Source organism: Mustela nivalis (genome assembly GCF_964662115.1).
Source record: "Mustela nivalis genome assembly, chromosome: 2".
NCBI lineage: Eukaryota > Metazoa > Chordata > Mammalia > Carnivora > Mustelidae > Mustela > Mustela nivalis.
In genome coordinates, this window is record NC_139021.1 from 162,570,420 (window position 1) to 162,586,099 (window position 15,680).

The following is a 15,680-nucleotide window of genomic DNA, read 5'->3' on the forward strand; positions in this document are numbered from 1 at the left end:
TGGCCCAGTGTAGCCTTCTCTGAGGTTGAGTGATTTTACTGTGCATTTCTGTGGGGCTTTTGATATTTGTACATTTTTCTTTCAGGGAGCTTTGGTCGTTGGTCAAACATACATTGTTATGTGCACCCTACAATCAAAATTCTTTTGTTCCAGGATAAATCACTCCATTAATTGCAAATAATCTTGTTGCCCATCTGTTGCATATGTGTTTATCTCAAATAGTGTATGTTCAGGGAAAACCTTCAGATGCTTTGTAATCGTCCAGAGTGAATTAGTAGTTGATCAAGGTCTCCCTTTAAAATCTTGGTGACTAAACAAATGCCAAAAATCTGTGTTCCAAACACAAAGAGTTTTGTTTTCTTCTATGGTAGTATGAAGAGTTCATAGTATATGGCTGACCGCAAACTTTTCCCCTCTATCTTTCCCTTTCTTGCCCTTTGGTTTTCTTTCCCTCTTTTTCATTCTTACTCCTTGTCTTCATTTTTCATTCTTTCCTCGTCTCCTTATCTCCCTCTCCTTTTCCCCACTTTTGCCTCTCTCTTCCTCATCTTCCTTTTCTCTTTTCCATGTGATTACCTTTTTCACTCCCGTCTGTCCCCTCCTTGTCTGTCTTTCCTCCTGTCCTGCCTCTCTGTCTCCACCTGCGTCCCCCATTCCTCTTTCCTACTTTGTCTCCCTCCCCCGTCCTCCCCTTCTCTTTTTCATTCTATTTCTTCCTCTCACTTTGGTTAGATGGATCACACTAAACAGAATATTAAGAAAAATTTAATAGGAAATTTTTGCAATTGAAATGACTTTTCATCTAACAGACCACATACATGTTTTAGATACTTAAAAGTGCTTAAAAACCAACTCTGCCCAGTCCCCTGTGCCATTTCCCAACTTCGAGTTTCCTATTTTCCTTCCTTCTTCACTGCCCTCCCCCCCTCCCCCCTTGCTGTGGTCTAGTTCAGTAGAACACCTCTCTAAATGCTAGCGTGCCCCTGTAGAAACAGACCATACCTACAATCAGACTTTCTAAGCAAGTGGGAATAGGATATGTGGTGAGAAATGACTATTAGAAACCCTGTCACCACTTCAGGGGAAGTGAATTTCTTAATTTTTTCAGTTGCAAGAGTTGCTTCTTAGCCAACTCCTTTCTATGACTAAAGAATGCAGAACAAACGGAGAGGAAGGAGCAGACAGCACAGCCTCGCAGGGATAACCAGAACAACCGCATCCCTGTCTTCCCTTCTCTGGCTCATTCTTAGGCAAAGCTCAAGGACTCCTAAGCCTACTTCTAGGCGCTGGGCTTCCCCGGGCTGCAGCTAGAACTAAGAGCTAAAGCAGCCCAGGGCTCAGGTCGCTGGAGCAGAGCAGCCAGGCTTGAGCTCTGCAGCTGCGGCGGCTGTAGCGGCATGCTGTGGAATGGTTCAGGTTTCCACTGGATGATATGTCTATACAGAGAATGTTCCAGACTAACACAGGTGTTCTATTTAACTGGCTGTGCTGTCGCAGTAGGAAGGGAGCCTCCAGTTTCCGCCCTAGGAGAGATGCTGACCCGAGCGCCATCAGCCACTGCAGGAAATGGAGCCAGCGGCTGCTCTTCCAAGCTCATGGCTTGATGCCGACGCTTCTCTTCCTCCGCCCCACATAGACTTGGTCACCTGGAAGTTAGAAGAGGAGGAGGAAGTTAAATATCTTGTGGCCTATGGGCCTTCAGCTTGGGCAATTACATAGCAACTGTAACAACTGCAAAACAGGCTTGAAAGATGAACTCTTTTGTAAGACTTGGTGTATTTAAATTGTTTACCCTATTTCATCACCAAGTGGTTAAGCTATTCTCTTTTCCTGCTCTTTTCTGCTCGAATTGGCAGTCTTTCCTTTCTCCCCGGCTGTTCATTTCATTGTTATGCAAATGATGCTGATGGCAGCATCTGCCTTATTTTTCAGACTTGCTCTGCTCTGAGCATCAGCCTCCCAGCACTGCAGAAACTCAGGCAAGGCTTACCTTTGTCTCCTTTTTCTCCCTTGTGCCCTCGAGGCCCGGGTGGCCCAGGCCGGCCTGGTGGTCCTGCGGGGCCCCTTTCACCTGGAAGTGCAGAGACGGTTGTGCTTAGTCAAGGGAGGGCTTGGGGCCTGGAGAGGCCACACACCTAGGTTCCTAGACAGCACTGGCAAGGGGGCGGCTTCCCAGCAAGAGGGGGTGGTTACACAGGATCCTGGTGGCAGTTTCCCTGCCACCACTTACCTTTGGGTCCTTGGGTGCCCACCTCTCCTTTCTGCCCAGGGGGGCCTGGAATGGCTCCATAAGCTGCAGGGGGAGAAGACTGGCCTCAGACAAGCGGTCATTCTAGAGCTTGAGAGGTAAAGGGATTTGTTCACGGAAGCACAGGAAGGGAGTGGTAGAGTTGGGACCCAAAAAAATCAGAGTTTATCAGATTTTCGGCCTATCAGGTGTTAATAGCCCAAGGTTTTTCGGGAGACTGGTTTCTCCCATGTGAGACTGTGCAGCAGAGTGTTGGGAAAGCGCCCGGCACTGCCCTTACTTCGGAAAAAGTCCATGAGGTCCTCGGTCACATTGCTGTAGGCAGAGAAGACCTTGCTGATGCCGGGGGGGCCCTGGGGCCCTGGCTGGCCCGGCGGGCCCTGGACAGTGTAGGCCAGCCCCTGCAGCAGGCCCTGACCTGTGAAGCACCAGAGTGTGGGCACAGGCAGCAGAGTCCCTCGGCCCCCTCCCCACAGAAGAGAACCCTCAGACTGCCAGCGTCCCACTAGACGAGGTGACAGCAAGGGAGAAGCCCTGCTGGCCTCTTTTGTCGGCCTCCCCCGCCCCCCACACTGTGGACTGGCCTGGGACTCTGCTGCCACAGCCTTTTTTTTTTTTTTTTCCCTAAATTTTATTTATTTATTTGACAGAGAGAAATCACAAGTAGATGGAGAGGCAGGCAGAGAGAGCGAGAGAGAGAGGGAAGCCAGCTCCCTGCTGAGCAGAGAGCCCAATGCGGGACTCGATCCCAGGACCCTGAGATCATGACCTGAGCCGAAGGCAGCGGCTTAACCCACTGAGCCACCCAGGCACCCCTGCCACAGCCTTTCATCAGAGGCTTGCTGACAGCAAAGCTGTGCTGAGAAGGTACAAGGAGAGAGGACTTCTTAACCGAACAACCTTCCCTCAGCCCCACCAGAAACCATCCTTGTCATAAAGACTTTTCAGAACCAACACTAGTTAGCTGGGGAAGCAAGTCCAAAGACCCCAACATGCCCCGTTCTCCACAGCACAGGCCCTGTCCTGGGGCTCCTGAATCAGGCTGCCAGTGAATTGGGTCTGGGCCTCCTGCCTTCAGTCCCTGCCCATCTGATTCGAAAAGTGCTGTCCCCACAGCCTAGGCATTCCAGAAACAAGAGGGTGAGTTTCTGGAGCCTATAATTTGAGCTGCCCACGGGTTCCCCGCCTCCACCCTCCCCACAGCACCGAGGCCTACGGGTCGGGACTTACGTTGCAAGCTCTCAGATACCCGAACAGCCAGCTCGTTGTAGTCCAGACCTCCGGCAAAGCCAGCTCCGAACAGTCCACCTTCACCACCGTACATGCCACCTTCTGCTGCTCCCCCGTAGCCTCGGTCCAGGCCCATGTCCAGGCCAAAGGCCCCCCCTTCACCAAGGGAGCCTCCACTGGATCCTCCTATGCCCATGGAGGAGCTGTAGGAGGAGCCCCGGCTGACCGACGCGCTGTGAGAGGAGGACCTGCTGCCCCGGCTATAGGAGCCGTCCATGGACACGAGGCGGCTGTCCCCAGGCGGCCCCTGGGGTCCTGGAGGGCCCGGTGGGCCCACGATGAAGCTCCGCACATCCGGGCCTGCAGGAAGGAGGCTGCATTAGTTGGGGCTTTGGTCTGGGGATGGAGAGGAAGGGAGTTAAGAGGCCTCTCCCAAGGTTTCGCGGCCCCAAAGCAGGATGCGAACCTCAAGGCACTTGAGCTGGAGAAGGAGTGCTGGTGAGGAAGAACGTGGGCTCTCCCCGCATTTGGCCCCCCGGGTTCGTTCAAGCACTGGCTGCCCTCTCCCAGGGAGGAGCAAGGTCTGGGAAGGGGGCACCTACTCGTGAGGTAGCTGATCAGTTCACTCCGGAAGCTGTCGCTGTTTTCGGCCGCGTAGGTTGCCAGAGCTCCCGAGACCCCTGGAGGCCCTCGAGGACCCGGAGGGCCAGGAGGGCCTGGAGGGCCAGGGATGGAGGACACGCCAGCAGCTGAATGGGAGGCCAGAGAAAGAGAAAGGTCAGGAATGGCCCAGTGGGGAGGCTGAGTTTCCAGCCTGTGCTCAGGGGTGCAGCTCCTCTTGGAAAGAAGGGGAGGAGGGAATACCGGGGGTCCGGCTCCTGGCATTACCTGGGAGCCACTGCTCAGACCTGCCTTTCCACTCCCAGTTTGGAGCCTCACTCGACCCAAATCCCGTCGCCCTCCCCCCGTTCTCCTGCCACACAATCACACTTCTGTTCATGACACACACTGTTATGACACCTCTGAGGGCTGCACCTGCGAGTATGGCCTCTCCCAACCAGTCCCCTTGTCACAGCTGAAAGCACCTCAGAAGCAAGGGTGTTGCTCTCCAGGACCTAGCCCTGTATGTGCTTTAAGAGGACCGGGTGACTGGCCCAACAGCTTCACCCTCTCTGGCTGCCCTCCTCCCTGAGCCTTACTGTGCAGGTAAGAAGAGAGGTCTTCCACGCTGATGCTGGACCACACGTTGCCTGGGATCCCTGGGGGCCCAGGGGGCCCGGGGGGCCCAATGATGCCTCTGTATTCAGACCCTGAGACACCAAAGAAGAGGCCAGAGTCCGTGGGGGGTCTGGGCCAAGGGCCTCTGCCTTCCATCCCCAAGCCACGTGGACAGATGGCTCCTGACCAGCCTTACCTTGAAGCAAGGAGAGGAGCTCTTCATAGGATGTTCCTGGCAAGCCAGGGGGTCCCGGAGGGCCAGGAAGCCCAATGCTGATTCCAGAGCCTGAGGAACAAGACCCCAAGTTGTGACAGATTCACACTGCATGAGTGTGTGCAAGTTGTGTGTGAACTCCGTACAGGACAGTGGCCTAGCCACTCACTCCTGGCTTCCCTGGCCGGGCTTAGCGGGCGACCTGCTCTGGGGCCACAGGTGGGAATGGCTCTGAACACGGCCCAGTCCTCCTGGGCTTGGTGCCACCTGGCAGGGGAACATCAGGGGCCAGTGCAGACAAGTTCAGTGCCTTCCCCGCCCACCCACCCCCCCGCGCCGCCCTGCCAGGGCCCTGCTGACCGTCTGCCTGCAGGGGGCAGGCCTGGAGGGCAGACACTCACTGGACATGTAGCTGAGAACGCGACTGCTCAGCTCGGCGTAGTCCAAAGACTGGAGGGACCAATCTCCAACCAGATACTGGCGCAGATACTGCCTCACGTCATCCCCTGCAAGGACAGGCTGCACTGGCATGGGCCCCCCCCAGGGCACAGGGCTCCCGCACCACCACGCGGCCATAGCTAGGTCCGCCCCCACAGGCTGGCCCCAGAGTTCTGGGGTCTCAGTCCACAGAGGGGAGCTTCCAGGTACCCAATAAGGCACCTGCTGGTTACCTAGCACTGGGGACGGGGACATCTGCTGCCCTCGTACCCCGGAGTATAGACTCAAGGGGCCAGGATGGAGGAGGGGCACCTCCTCCCTCTGCAGCCCTCACTGGGTTCAGCTCAGACCTGGACCAGCTGTGCCTCCAGAGCCCCCACCTACGCTACAGGCACTCACGTTTCAGCACAGCCACGATGTCCTCAGAGGAGATGGAGGTGGAGGAGCTGATGCTGTACCCCGAGGCTGTGGGGAAGGAGACTGTGTTACCCGCTCGGCAAGACTGAAGCACCCGCTCTCCCCGCTGCGACCCCACGAGGACCGGCCAGCCAGCCGGTCCATTTGCGGAAATGAATCATCGGGGGCGGGAGGGGCTATTGGGGATGCGTGGGAAAAAAACAAAGATGGTTTTGGTTTTGTGTTTGTTTTGTTGGGTAAGAAATGAAGTTTGTCTTCCAGAGTATGCTTTCGCCCAACTCCTGCCAGATCCCGCCAATCTTGTTCCCTTTTCAAACCCTTAGGGCACGTCTGTTCATCACAAAAAGGCTCATTCCGAGTGGCTCTGCAGTGTGGCCTCCTCTTAACCTGAGCAACCCCTTCTTGAAGCTCAATCCCAGTGGCCCGAGAGCCACGAATTCAGAACTGAACTCCACATCTAGAAGGGCAAAGTAAGTGCGGGTGCTCTGGAACAAAGTGACCAAGGGCAGGAGAGGTCATTACAGGGGTGGGGCGAGGCTCACTCTGCAAGTAGCTCCCGACACGGCTTGCCAGCTCTGAGTAGTCGAAAGTCTCCCCCGCAATGGTGGTGACAGGCCCTGGGGGACCAGGTGGTCCAGGGGGACCCTGAACTCCAGAGAGATAGGCCCGAATGCTGTCGCCTGCCAACAAAGAAAGCAAAGTCAAGCCTGTCCCCAAGAGGGCATGTCTTCCCCTGAGATGACCTGAAGCACTGGGCGGGATGCCCTCCCCGCCACATACCTAGCCCGAGACGGGGCCAGCAGGAAGCCTAGACCCCTGGTTACAGACAGAGAAACTGAGGCCAAGCCCTGCGCTGGGTCGGGTGCTACTTGAAGACTGAGGACAATGAGGCTCTGGCAAAGCTCTGTGCCCACATTCTTGGGCTTCACAGCCTCACATACATGAGGAGTACAGGGATGAGGCTGGGGGCGTACATTTGTGTGAAAGTGTGTGTGTGGCTGTGTGCACATGTGGAAAAGCGTGTGAGTGTGGGTGAGGACCGGACCAACCTGTGTGGGGAGCGGTGAGAAGGCGGGTGTTAGGGGAGCGCATGGACATGCGGTCCTGGCTGCAGGTGGATTTCTGACCTAGGCCTGGCCTACACACTGCTGTCCTCTGCCACATGCACGCACGTGCGCACTCATGCCCACGCAAGCACACCCCTCTGGCCCTGTTCGCCGCCTCCAGCTCCCACCCACTCCCCTCTGCCACTGCCCGGCACTGGTACAGGCAGTGGGACCTGCCATGTTTCCTTACATAAGGAGGAGGAGACTGGAGGCTTCCTGAAATAGCCGGGCTCTAGAAAGCACGGGAGATGCCCCAGCCGGAGCAGACGCGCGCGCACACACGCATGTGCACACACACTCAGACCCCAGTACTCACTCTGCATGTACTCAGAGATGTACTGCTGGATCTCCCGGCCAGAGCTACTGATGGAGCCTGGGGGCCCTGGGGGGCCTGGGGGGCCTGGGGGGCCTGGCACGAACATCGTGCTTGACGACGATCCCCCTGCAGGAAGGAAAGCCTTCTGAGTCTACTAAGAAAAGCCCACCAGAGGGTCGGAGAAGGGCGCAGACCCTGCTTCCACAGAGGATCTCTCTTAGCAGGAGAAAGAGGACGGTGGCAAAGAGGAGGGTCCCTCCAAAAAGAGGAAGGGAGAGCTGGAGCAGCCATGTCTGAAAGGGGCTCAGAGTTGCGCTTGCCCAGGCCAGACCCTCCCTTCAGCAACCTGCTCACTAGCCCAGAGGCTCCCTCCCCTCCACGTCCCCCTGGCCCCAGTGTCTGTTCTGTTCCTCACTGTCCGTCGTTAGCCACCTTGCTGGGCGGGGGCCTCCCCTACCGCCCCCACCAACTCAGAGCCACTGTCAAGGCAGCACCGAGGCCTAGCACGTGGAGAAGAGACCTGATCAACACTGAATCATGAGTGAAGCGGGGTCCTTGCTTTAATTAGGGGAAAAGAACTCTGGTCACCTTTGGTTCTTACCTTGAGAGAGGCCGCCAGGAATGCCAGGAGCCCCTGGGACCCCAGGATCACCTGGAATCCAAAACGAGAGGCGCTGTTGGCATCCCTCGTCCAGGAACCCTGCCCTGGTTAAGCCCAACCGCGTCTATCCCCATGGGACTCGACAGCTGGCCCGTCTCTCCGTTTCTGCAGTGCCGCCACAGGCTCCGCTCAGGCAGGCGTGGTCCTCACGGCCTCCTCCCCCTCGCTCCAGCCTCGCCTTCCTCCCACGCCTTGAGCATGAGTGCTCCCTGCCTTCTGTTCAGACTCTGGGTGGCATTCTTGCGCTGAGACCTATAGACCTGTCTTCTTGGCTGTTTGCCTCACTGACCTTTGTCCCCCTTGGGTCCCCGGGGGCCGGGTGGTCCCTGCAGGTTGAGTCCAAGGGAACTGGAACCTGGAAGCCAACACCACACAGAGCCGTCAGCCAGGGCTGAGGGCTCCGGTCAGAGGCAGCAGTGGGGGCGGGGGCTTAGCACTTACCGGAGGTGGAGAACCCGGGGAGGCCTTGCTCGCCTGAGGGACACACCGAGGAGGGGTCAGTCAGCTGTGCTCCTCTCCTCCTCCCCAGGCCCAGCCCTCAATCCCCTTCCCTCCCAAGCCTCCCCAACCTAGAGCTGCCAGGGGCACACGCACCGTGCTCCCGCCTTCCCAACCATTCAGACGCCCACACGTCTGCCCGCATTTGAACAAAATGCATTCACAGGATGCTCAAGGCTCTCAGAGGATCGGCTTTTGCCACCCCAACCCTCCCCCACCCCACATTTTGTCTGATGCCAGCTCTACTATACCTTGGTGTCCTCGGGGGCCTGGGGGGCCTGAGGGAAGGAGAGAGACAGGAGTGAGACGCACACCTACCGGGTGCCGTGGCTTCAGGGGGCCTGTAGGGGCAGGGCTGGGGCTCTGTGCTGGAGCAGACACGGGGCGTGGGGCTCCTCGTGCCTCTGCTCCCAGCAGGCCAGCCCCCGCCGAAGCTTCTACCCACTGTGACCCTCACCCCACGCTCCCAGCGGCCGAGCCCCTGAGGGGATGCAGGAGGACACACACGTGTCCCAGGTCGTCCCCCCTCTCCTGCCCCCCTTGAGTAAGCAGGGGCACACAGCCTTCTGTGCCCTGAGACTGGACTCACCTTGGTCTCCCTTGGGGCCGGGGGGTCCCGGGGGGCCGGGGGGCCCTGAGAAGAAGGTCTCTGCGGAGGAGAAGGAGTTTGGAGTGCGGGCACGGTGGTACTCGTGCGACCACAGCACCCAGCACGGAGCCTGGCACACTGCAGCTGCTCCCTCCGCGCTTGGCAGAGGCACCGATAAATAAACAGACGGAAAACCGGAAGGTTGGGTAGAAATGAAAATGAGAGAAGAAACTAACAAAGATGGTTGGATAGGAAGATGGTGGAGTGGATTTTCCATGAGGGACAAACTCTGGGCTAACATTTGCTCGGAAGTTATTTCCATGTGTTTCCGTGTCACACTGTCAACATTTATCTCCTTTCACGGGTGTGTCCTGTCTACTTATCAGATCAAGGCTTCCCAAGGACAGAAACCAGGCGCCCAGTCATAAACCAGTCAGCCCAGAAGCTCCCCGAGCGCAGAACTGGCTCCCTCCCCTCGAACAGGTTAGTGGGCTCGCTCAGAGTGGCTGGGCTGGTATGGGTTCCTGTTCTACCTGCAGAACTCCTGCTCTATGGAGTTTATGCAAACACCCTGTGGTAGAAGGTCCGAAGGAGGAAGCATGGTGAGCAGGTCAGGAAGACCACATGCCTGGGGCCCCAGCACTCCTGGAGCCAGGGCTGAGGTGGAAAATGGTGGGGGGTGGGGGGGGAGGGCTTGACTCTGTAACATTACCTGAATTGGTCAGGAGAGATCCTGGTGGGCCTGGTGGGCCCGGCAGGCCTTCTCCTAGATAAAAGAACCACCAAGACTTTGTAAAGCCCAGTCATGGACCAAGATCCCTCTGCCCAGGAAAAGTGGCAGGGAAGCTCTTTCCTGAGAGCCAGGCCTGGGCTCTGGGCACCATGGTCTTGTGTCTCTCACCAAGGAGCTTAGCTCTCACCTGCTGGGCCTCGGGGTCCCGGCGGGCCTGGAATGGAAGGTCCTGCAGAAGAGAACAAGCAGGGGCCATGCTGAACTCGGGGAGCTGACCTATGCTATGAACAGGATCTCAGCTTCCTAAGTGCCATGTCCCCCACAATTCCCCACCTTCCAATGACCCGAGATGCTCACCTGGAGGCCCAGGTGGTCCAGGTGGGCCTGGGGGACCTCGTAAATCAAGACCTTCTGTGGAGGGAACAAAAACAGAAATGAGCGGAAACTTTCATGAGGCTGTTCTCTGCCGGCCTCACCCCTCATTAGGATCGTCAGTGCCAGGGCCCCGCACCCCACTCACACCCCAGAGGCCGGCTCTGAGTCATTGCGCAGGGCCCTCCAGGACCCCCTCTGCTAGCAGTGCTTCTCGCTCACAAGCGAGGCAGGCCAAGGCCGCAGGCAGACTCCCTGAGAGCTAAGTACGAGACTTTGGGATCAGTCCAAGTTCAAGCTCCTGCTCTGCTCCTTCCAGCTGGTGGCTTTGGGTGAGTTCGCAATCTCTTTTGGCCTCTGTTTGCTCTTCTCAGAACCAGAGGCATAAGACCTATGTCGAGCCCTGTGCAGACCCAGGGAGGTCCCACGACACAAGTTTAGCACACGGTGACTGTTGGGCCAGGCTTGGCTATGGTCCTTGCTATTCAGCTGTCTAAGTGGGAGGCCCAGTGCATGTTTGCAGGGACTCTTTAAAGGACTCTGGGAACAGAAGAACCAAGAACTCACCCTCCCAGGCCGGGCCTATGGCCAAGAACCCATGGAGCCCGGTCCCTACTGAGTGGGGATGTAGACTCCTGCCAGCCATTCTCCTAGCACCCAGCTCACTTCAGAAGCCTGATGTGACCCCAGTTCCCCTAGAATCCCAAGAACCTCTGACAGCTGCCCCATCCCAGTGACTCACCCTCTAGAGCTGACAAAAGCCCCGCTGTTGCTTTGAGGCCAGCATTGCCTTTCAGAGCCACTTGTCATTCCCGGTCCCAACTGGGGCCCGGATGACGCACTGGTCCAGCTGCTGTGGGCCCCCAGTGCACCACCACCCATCCCGCGCCCGTCCCGGCGTCACCTCATCACCAGAGAACACGGGGGCACTCACGGGTGGAAAGGACCTCAGCGATGGAGCTGCTGCTGCCCACGAAAGATTCGCCAGTAAGTCCTCGCTCCCCACGTGGGCCTGTGTGAAGGACACAGGGTCACGTGAGCACCCTCTGCAGTGACCCCACCCTGCTTTCTGTCCAGAGGGCCTGGAGCCATGCAGGGGTGATGGCCGGGGCTGGAGAGCCCACTGGGAACATTCCTGTTTGCAGCCTTAACAGCTGCGGAGGAACTGCACCACCTTTTCCTAAATCCGTTTTTTGGTGTTGATAAATCACTCAACAGTGGCACAGTGATTGGGTCTGGTCACAAGAGGTGTGACACCTATAAAATAGCCAAGCTTGACCCTGACTGGGGGCCACAGAGCCTTGGTCCCCTGTCTGGAAGACCCCTACCTTCTCAGAAACACAGGAAGAAGAGCAGTGTTTCTCCTTGCAGTTGAGGCCCCGTGAGGCTCTTAAGGAAGCACCAGGTCACCCCCTCACCTCTCTTCCCCAAATGCAGGTCTGTCACCTCACTTAAAGATGGGGTCCCAAGTCCAGCCTGGGAAGGAAGCCTTCCCCACTGAGCCCACAGTCCTATGTTCTTGTGGGACGGACATACCTTGCTGTCCAGGGAGACCAGCTGGGCCCACAGGACCTAGAGATGAAGTTGGGAAGAAAAGGCTTTACCACACCTCTAGGGTTACAGTTCTAGAAAGAACTGAAGAAAGGGCAGGTCCTTGGGGAGACACGTAGCTTCCTCCCAAGGCACAGTACAGTGGCCCAAAAAGGTCAGCTTGCTTCCTTGAGAGCAATAAGCAATTTGAGACCAGCTCTGTGGTCCATCCTGTGAGAGTTCCTTTCCTGAACCCAGGGCTCTGCGACAGGCCGGGCTGCCCTCTCTGCCCACCGTCCCGCACCCCGCCGTGGTTAGGGCCTTTGCAGCGCCCTCAGTATCCTCCTCTCACGGGAGGGAGCGAATCAGAAGGCTGAGCCAGACACGCATTGGTTCTATTAAATCATCCACATCACTTACATGTAACATTTTTTAAATTAAAAAATAGCGGGGGGGTGTGCCTGGGTGGCTCAGTGGGTTAAGCCTCTGCCTTCGGCTCAGGTTATGATCTCAGGTCCTGGGACTGAGCCCCGCATCGGGCTGTCTGCTCAGCAGGGAGCCTGCTTCCTCCTCTCTCTCTGCCTGCTTGTAATGTCTGTCAGATAAATAAATAAAATCCAAAAAAAAAAAAAAAAAAACCTAGGGGCGCCTGGCTGGCTCAATCGGGAAAGCCTGTGACTCTTGATCTCAGGGTCATGAGTTCCAGCCCCACACTGGGTGTAGAGAGTATTTAATTTAAAACAAACAAACAAAAAAACCCCTTTATATAAAATAGATAACACAATCACAGGTATTTTGGAAAAATAGAAAAAAGTATCTATAATCCCTTAACCTGTAAGCATTTCATTTTCTTACAGCATCTTTTCTCATCTTGTAAAAACACAGGTGCAGCCTCAAAGGACACGCGCTTCTCAATAACGGCTCGAAGGCTTTGTTGTTGCACAGCGACCGTACTGTGGCAGGACAATGTGGAGGGTTTCTCCAGATTCCTAGCATTTTTTTTTTAAAGATTTTATTTATTTATTTGACAGACAGAGATCACAAGTAGGCAGAGAGTCAGGCAGAGAGAGAGAGAGAGAGAGAGAGAGAGGAGGAAGCAGGCTTCCCACCGAGCAGAGAGCCCGATGCGGTACTCGATCCCAGGACCCTGAGATCATGACCTGAGCCGAAGGCAGCGGCTTAACCCACTGAGCCACCCAGGTGCCCAGATTCCTAGCATTTTTGTTGCCCTTAATGCATTTTATCCAATTGTTTTCCAAAAGGCAACAAATTGAAGTCACACATAAGCTCCAGAGGTGGAAGGACGAGGGCCAAGTTGTGCCTCTGCTGCTTCTCAGCCAAGGGAGTCCTGGCCCTGCCTGAACCGCCGTGGGTGTGTGGGGGCCCTGGTGAAGCAAGGCCTGCGGGTGCATGGGGTACCTGCTAGGGTGTGATGGGCACTCACTAGGCTGGGCCAGAGGGGGCTTCTTACTCTTCTTGGGGTTCAGGATTTGAGCCAACATTGCTGTCCTTCAATGCAACCTCAGAGGTGCACTGAAGAACAAGCAAGAAAACGACTGACCTGGGGCACCTGGAGGTCCTGGTGGTCCCATGGCTCCAGGAGGCCCCGGCGGGCCCGGGACAGTGATCGTCGATGACCCCTCTGAAAACCGAAAGCCCATGAACAGGGACCCTCAATCTTCTTGCTCAGAGGTGCTTGGTCCCAGCCAGCCTGTGGGCAGACCAGGCTGGGGCGTCCTGCCCCCACCCGCCCCCGTGACCTCGACCCAAGAGCCCTCCCCACAGCTGCCAAAAGCCCCAACTGGCGCTGCCTGAGGGTGCCAAGGCAGAGCCGGGGCAGATGCCCAGGACATGAGAAGGAGGACCACCCTCCCGGGGCTGCCCACCTGAGGTCACGATCCTGCCTGGAGCTCCAGGTTCCCCTGGGAGGGAAGGAAAAGGCGAACAGTTATTCCCAGGACCAATTGGTGGCTCCATAAATCATTGCCAAGGCTTCTGATCGAGTGTGAGAGCCACTTCTGGGCCTCCCACCCTTAGGCTAAAGGCATTTTAATGACTCACAGGGGAGCTCGCAGGATGCATTAAGCCCAAATCTCAGGGCCAGAAACCCTGAGGCCACATCAGGCTTCCAGGCCCACATCAGCTCTTGGGAGCAGCTGGGTCTCCTCGGAGGTAGGAGAGTCTCCCTTTCCGCCAGGCCGGAGGGAGGCTGACGAGGAGTCATCCCCACTCCCAGGCCCGGCCTCTCGGGCTCTCTCTGGGAGCTGCCTCAGATGGAAGAGTCCCAAGAGGCCAAGGGACAGAGGCCAAGAGCCTGGGAGGGGCAGCCTGGTCCGTGCAGTGCCCCTCAGGATGCTCATTCCTGGGACAGGAGTCACAGGCTGTGCAGAGTAGACTGTGGCTGGAAAGTCTAGGGGAGCTGGAGTTACACGGGGCTTGAGGGAGCTCTTTCCTGCCTGTAGCTGAGAGGGTCGGAAATGCACATGTGGGTAGAGGACTTCCAACAAGGGGGTTCAGGTTCCCACTTTCCCAACTTATGGACCACCGGACACTGCCTCCATGAGGCACCTCTCGGACCTGGAAATGGACGGACTCCGGGGAACTGAGTGAACAGAGTGGAGGACAGAAAAACCTTTCCCCTGGGAGCTCCTCGGGGGCCTCTTCTGTCCTTTCCCATGATCTGTGGGCAAGCCCATCACCCGCACCATGATCGAGAGGAGGATGACCCTGAGGAAGCACAGAACCACGCTCTACTTTCCATCTGCCATTCCCTGCGGTCAAGGTCAAGAGGAGAATCTGAAATCCCTCTTGGACAGCAAGTCAGAGGCCCACAAGAAGGAGAGGGTGTCTGGTATCCTCAGGGATCCCCAATCCATGAACAGATCTATAGCCCCAGAGGTTAGTCTGCCTGGGATGCAGGAACCCAGCTGTTATCATTTTGGAATTACATTAATTTGTCCCAAATGAACTTTCTGGCCCAACTAGTCACTGGCAATAGTTTCTGGAAAGTAGTAATTTCATTCCTAGGTTCTCCCCAAGATGATAGTGACTGCTCATGTCAAAATAGCTCCACGGAATGTCAGGATTTGGGACAGGAAAAAGACAGATGAAGAAAGACTTTATCCCTGGCCTGGCTCGGGGTTGGTATCTAGGGGTTGCAGAACTGGACAACGGCAGAGGAGTGGAGCAGGACAAGAGTGTCCCCTGCATGTGGGGTTACCACGCTGGCTCTGGTCAGAACTTAGACCTTGCCCTCTGAGGGGCATTGAGGTGTTTCTCCCCTGCTAGCAAAGGTTGTGGGGTACACAGGTACATGGAGGCCTGTGTGAATGAAAAGGACGAAGGAGGTCCCTGTCCCAGGGAAGGGTCACTCTGGGGGGACCAGCCCTAAGCCAGGGAGACAGAATATGAACAGGGATGTTTTAAAGGCAAGCCAGGAGATGCAAAGGCTCTGAGAGGCAGCACCCTTCCAGCTCCTGCTCCAGCAACGGCCTGGAGATGCCTGCTAGCAGGCAGGGTGCAGGATGGAGGCAGGAGGTGTGCGTGCGGGGCTCGAGGATTCAGGACTCAGTGGATCTGAAAGGAGTCCCTGGCTCCCCAGTTGCACTGCCTTCTGCTAAAACCACTAGATGCCACTGTTGATCCAGACTCTGGCCAGAGAGGGGCTTCCCTCCTGCAAAAATGACTAGGAAAAAGAATGAATTTTTGAACTAGAAAACCCACTTACCTTTAGCTCCTGGTCGGCCAGGGGTACCAGGAAGTCCTGATGAGATTTGGAAAACAAGTCAGTGGGAATGCTTGAGGACCTGCAGTTCCAGACCCCGGTGGCGGTAACGGCCACGGGGCTGTACCATGGCCCCAGGGAGACCCCTACAGAGCCACCTGCCTTTGCCTTCTGCTTTAGTCTGGGGGCCCCTCAGGGACTCCTGCTCTGACCGCTTCTCCCTCTCTGGGAAATGGGGCGGCCACTGGGCTTGAGGGAGGCAGAGGCCTGCAGATGCAGCTTTGGGGGATCCCAGTCAGTCTGGATTATGAGCCCCACTATAGCCTGCAAGGCAGCCCTGGTCCCCACATTTCCCAGCCATGGAGTGGAGTAAGGGCTGGGCTGCT

At 56.7% G+C, this 15,680-nt stretch overlaps 1 protein-coding gene across 1 annotated transcript in view; it reads right to left on the reverse strand.

The window, feature by feature from the left end:
* Positions 1-749: 749 nt before the first annotated feature.
* Positions 750-15,680, reverse strand: part of COL17A1 (collagen type XVII alpha 1 chain) — an 85,605-nt gene continuing 70,674 nt past the window's right edge. Inside the window, exons 35-59 of the mRNA XM_082722601.1 lie at positions 15,298-15,333; positions 13,457-13,492; positions 13,132-13,212; positions 11,577-11,612; positions 10,975-11,052; positions 10,026-10,079; positions 9,856-9,897; positions 9,648-9,701; positions 8,936-8,995; positions 8,598-8,624; positions 8,290-8,322; positions 8,138-8,203; positions 7,789-7,839; positions 7,188-7,313; positions 6,308-6,445; positions 5,748-5,813; positions 5,312-5,416; positions 4,893-4,982; positions 4,678-4,788; positions 4,081-4,227; positions 3,479-3,838; positions 2,529-2,666; positions 2,231-2,293; positions 1,991-2,071; positions 750-1,646 (exon numbers count right to left, since the gene is read on the reverse strand). Of these exons, the coding sequence (XP_082578727.1) occupies positions 1,594-1,646; positions 1,991-2,071; positions 2,231-2,293; positions 2,529-2,666; positions 3,479-3,838; positions 4,081-4,227; positions 4,678-4,788; positions 4,893-4,982; positions 5,312-5,416; positions 5,748-5,813; positions 6,308-6,445; positions 7,188-7,313; positions 7,789-7,839; positions 8,138-8,203; positions 8,290-8,322; positions 8,598-8,624; positions 8,936-8,995; positions 9,648-9,701; positions 9,856-9,897; positions 10,026-10,079; positions 10,975-11,052; positions 11,577-11,612; positions 13,132-13,212; positions 13,457-13,492; positions 15,298-15,333 (2,132 nt within the window). The 3' untranslated portion in view covers positions 750-1,593. The remainder of the gene's footprint in view (positions 1,647-1,990; positions 2,072-2,230; positions 2,294-2,528; positions 2,667-3,478; positions 3,839-4,080; positions 4,228-4,677; positions 4,789-4,892; positions 4,983-5,311; positions 5,417-5,747; positions 5,814-6,307; positions 6,446-7,187; positions 7,314-7,788; positions 7,840-8,137; positions 8,204-8,289; positions 8,323-8,597; positions 8,625-8,935; positions 8,996-9,647; positions 9,702-9,855; positions 9,898-10,025; positions 10,080-10,974; positions 11,053-11,576; positions 11,613-13,131; positions 13,213-13,456; positions 13,493-15,297; positions 15,334-15,680) is intronic.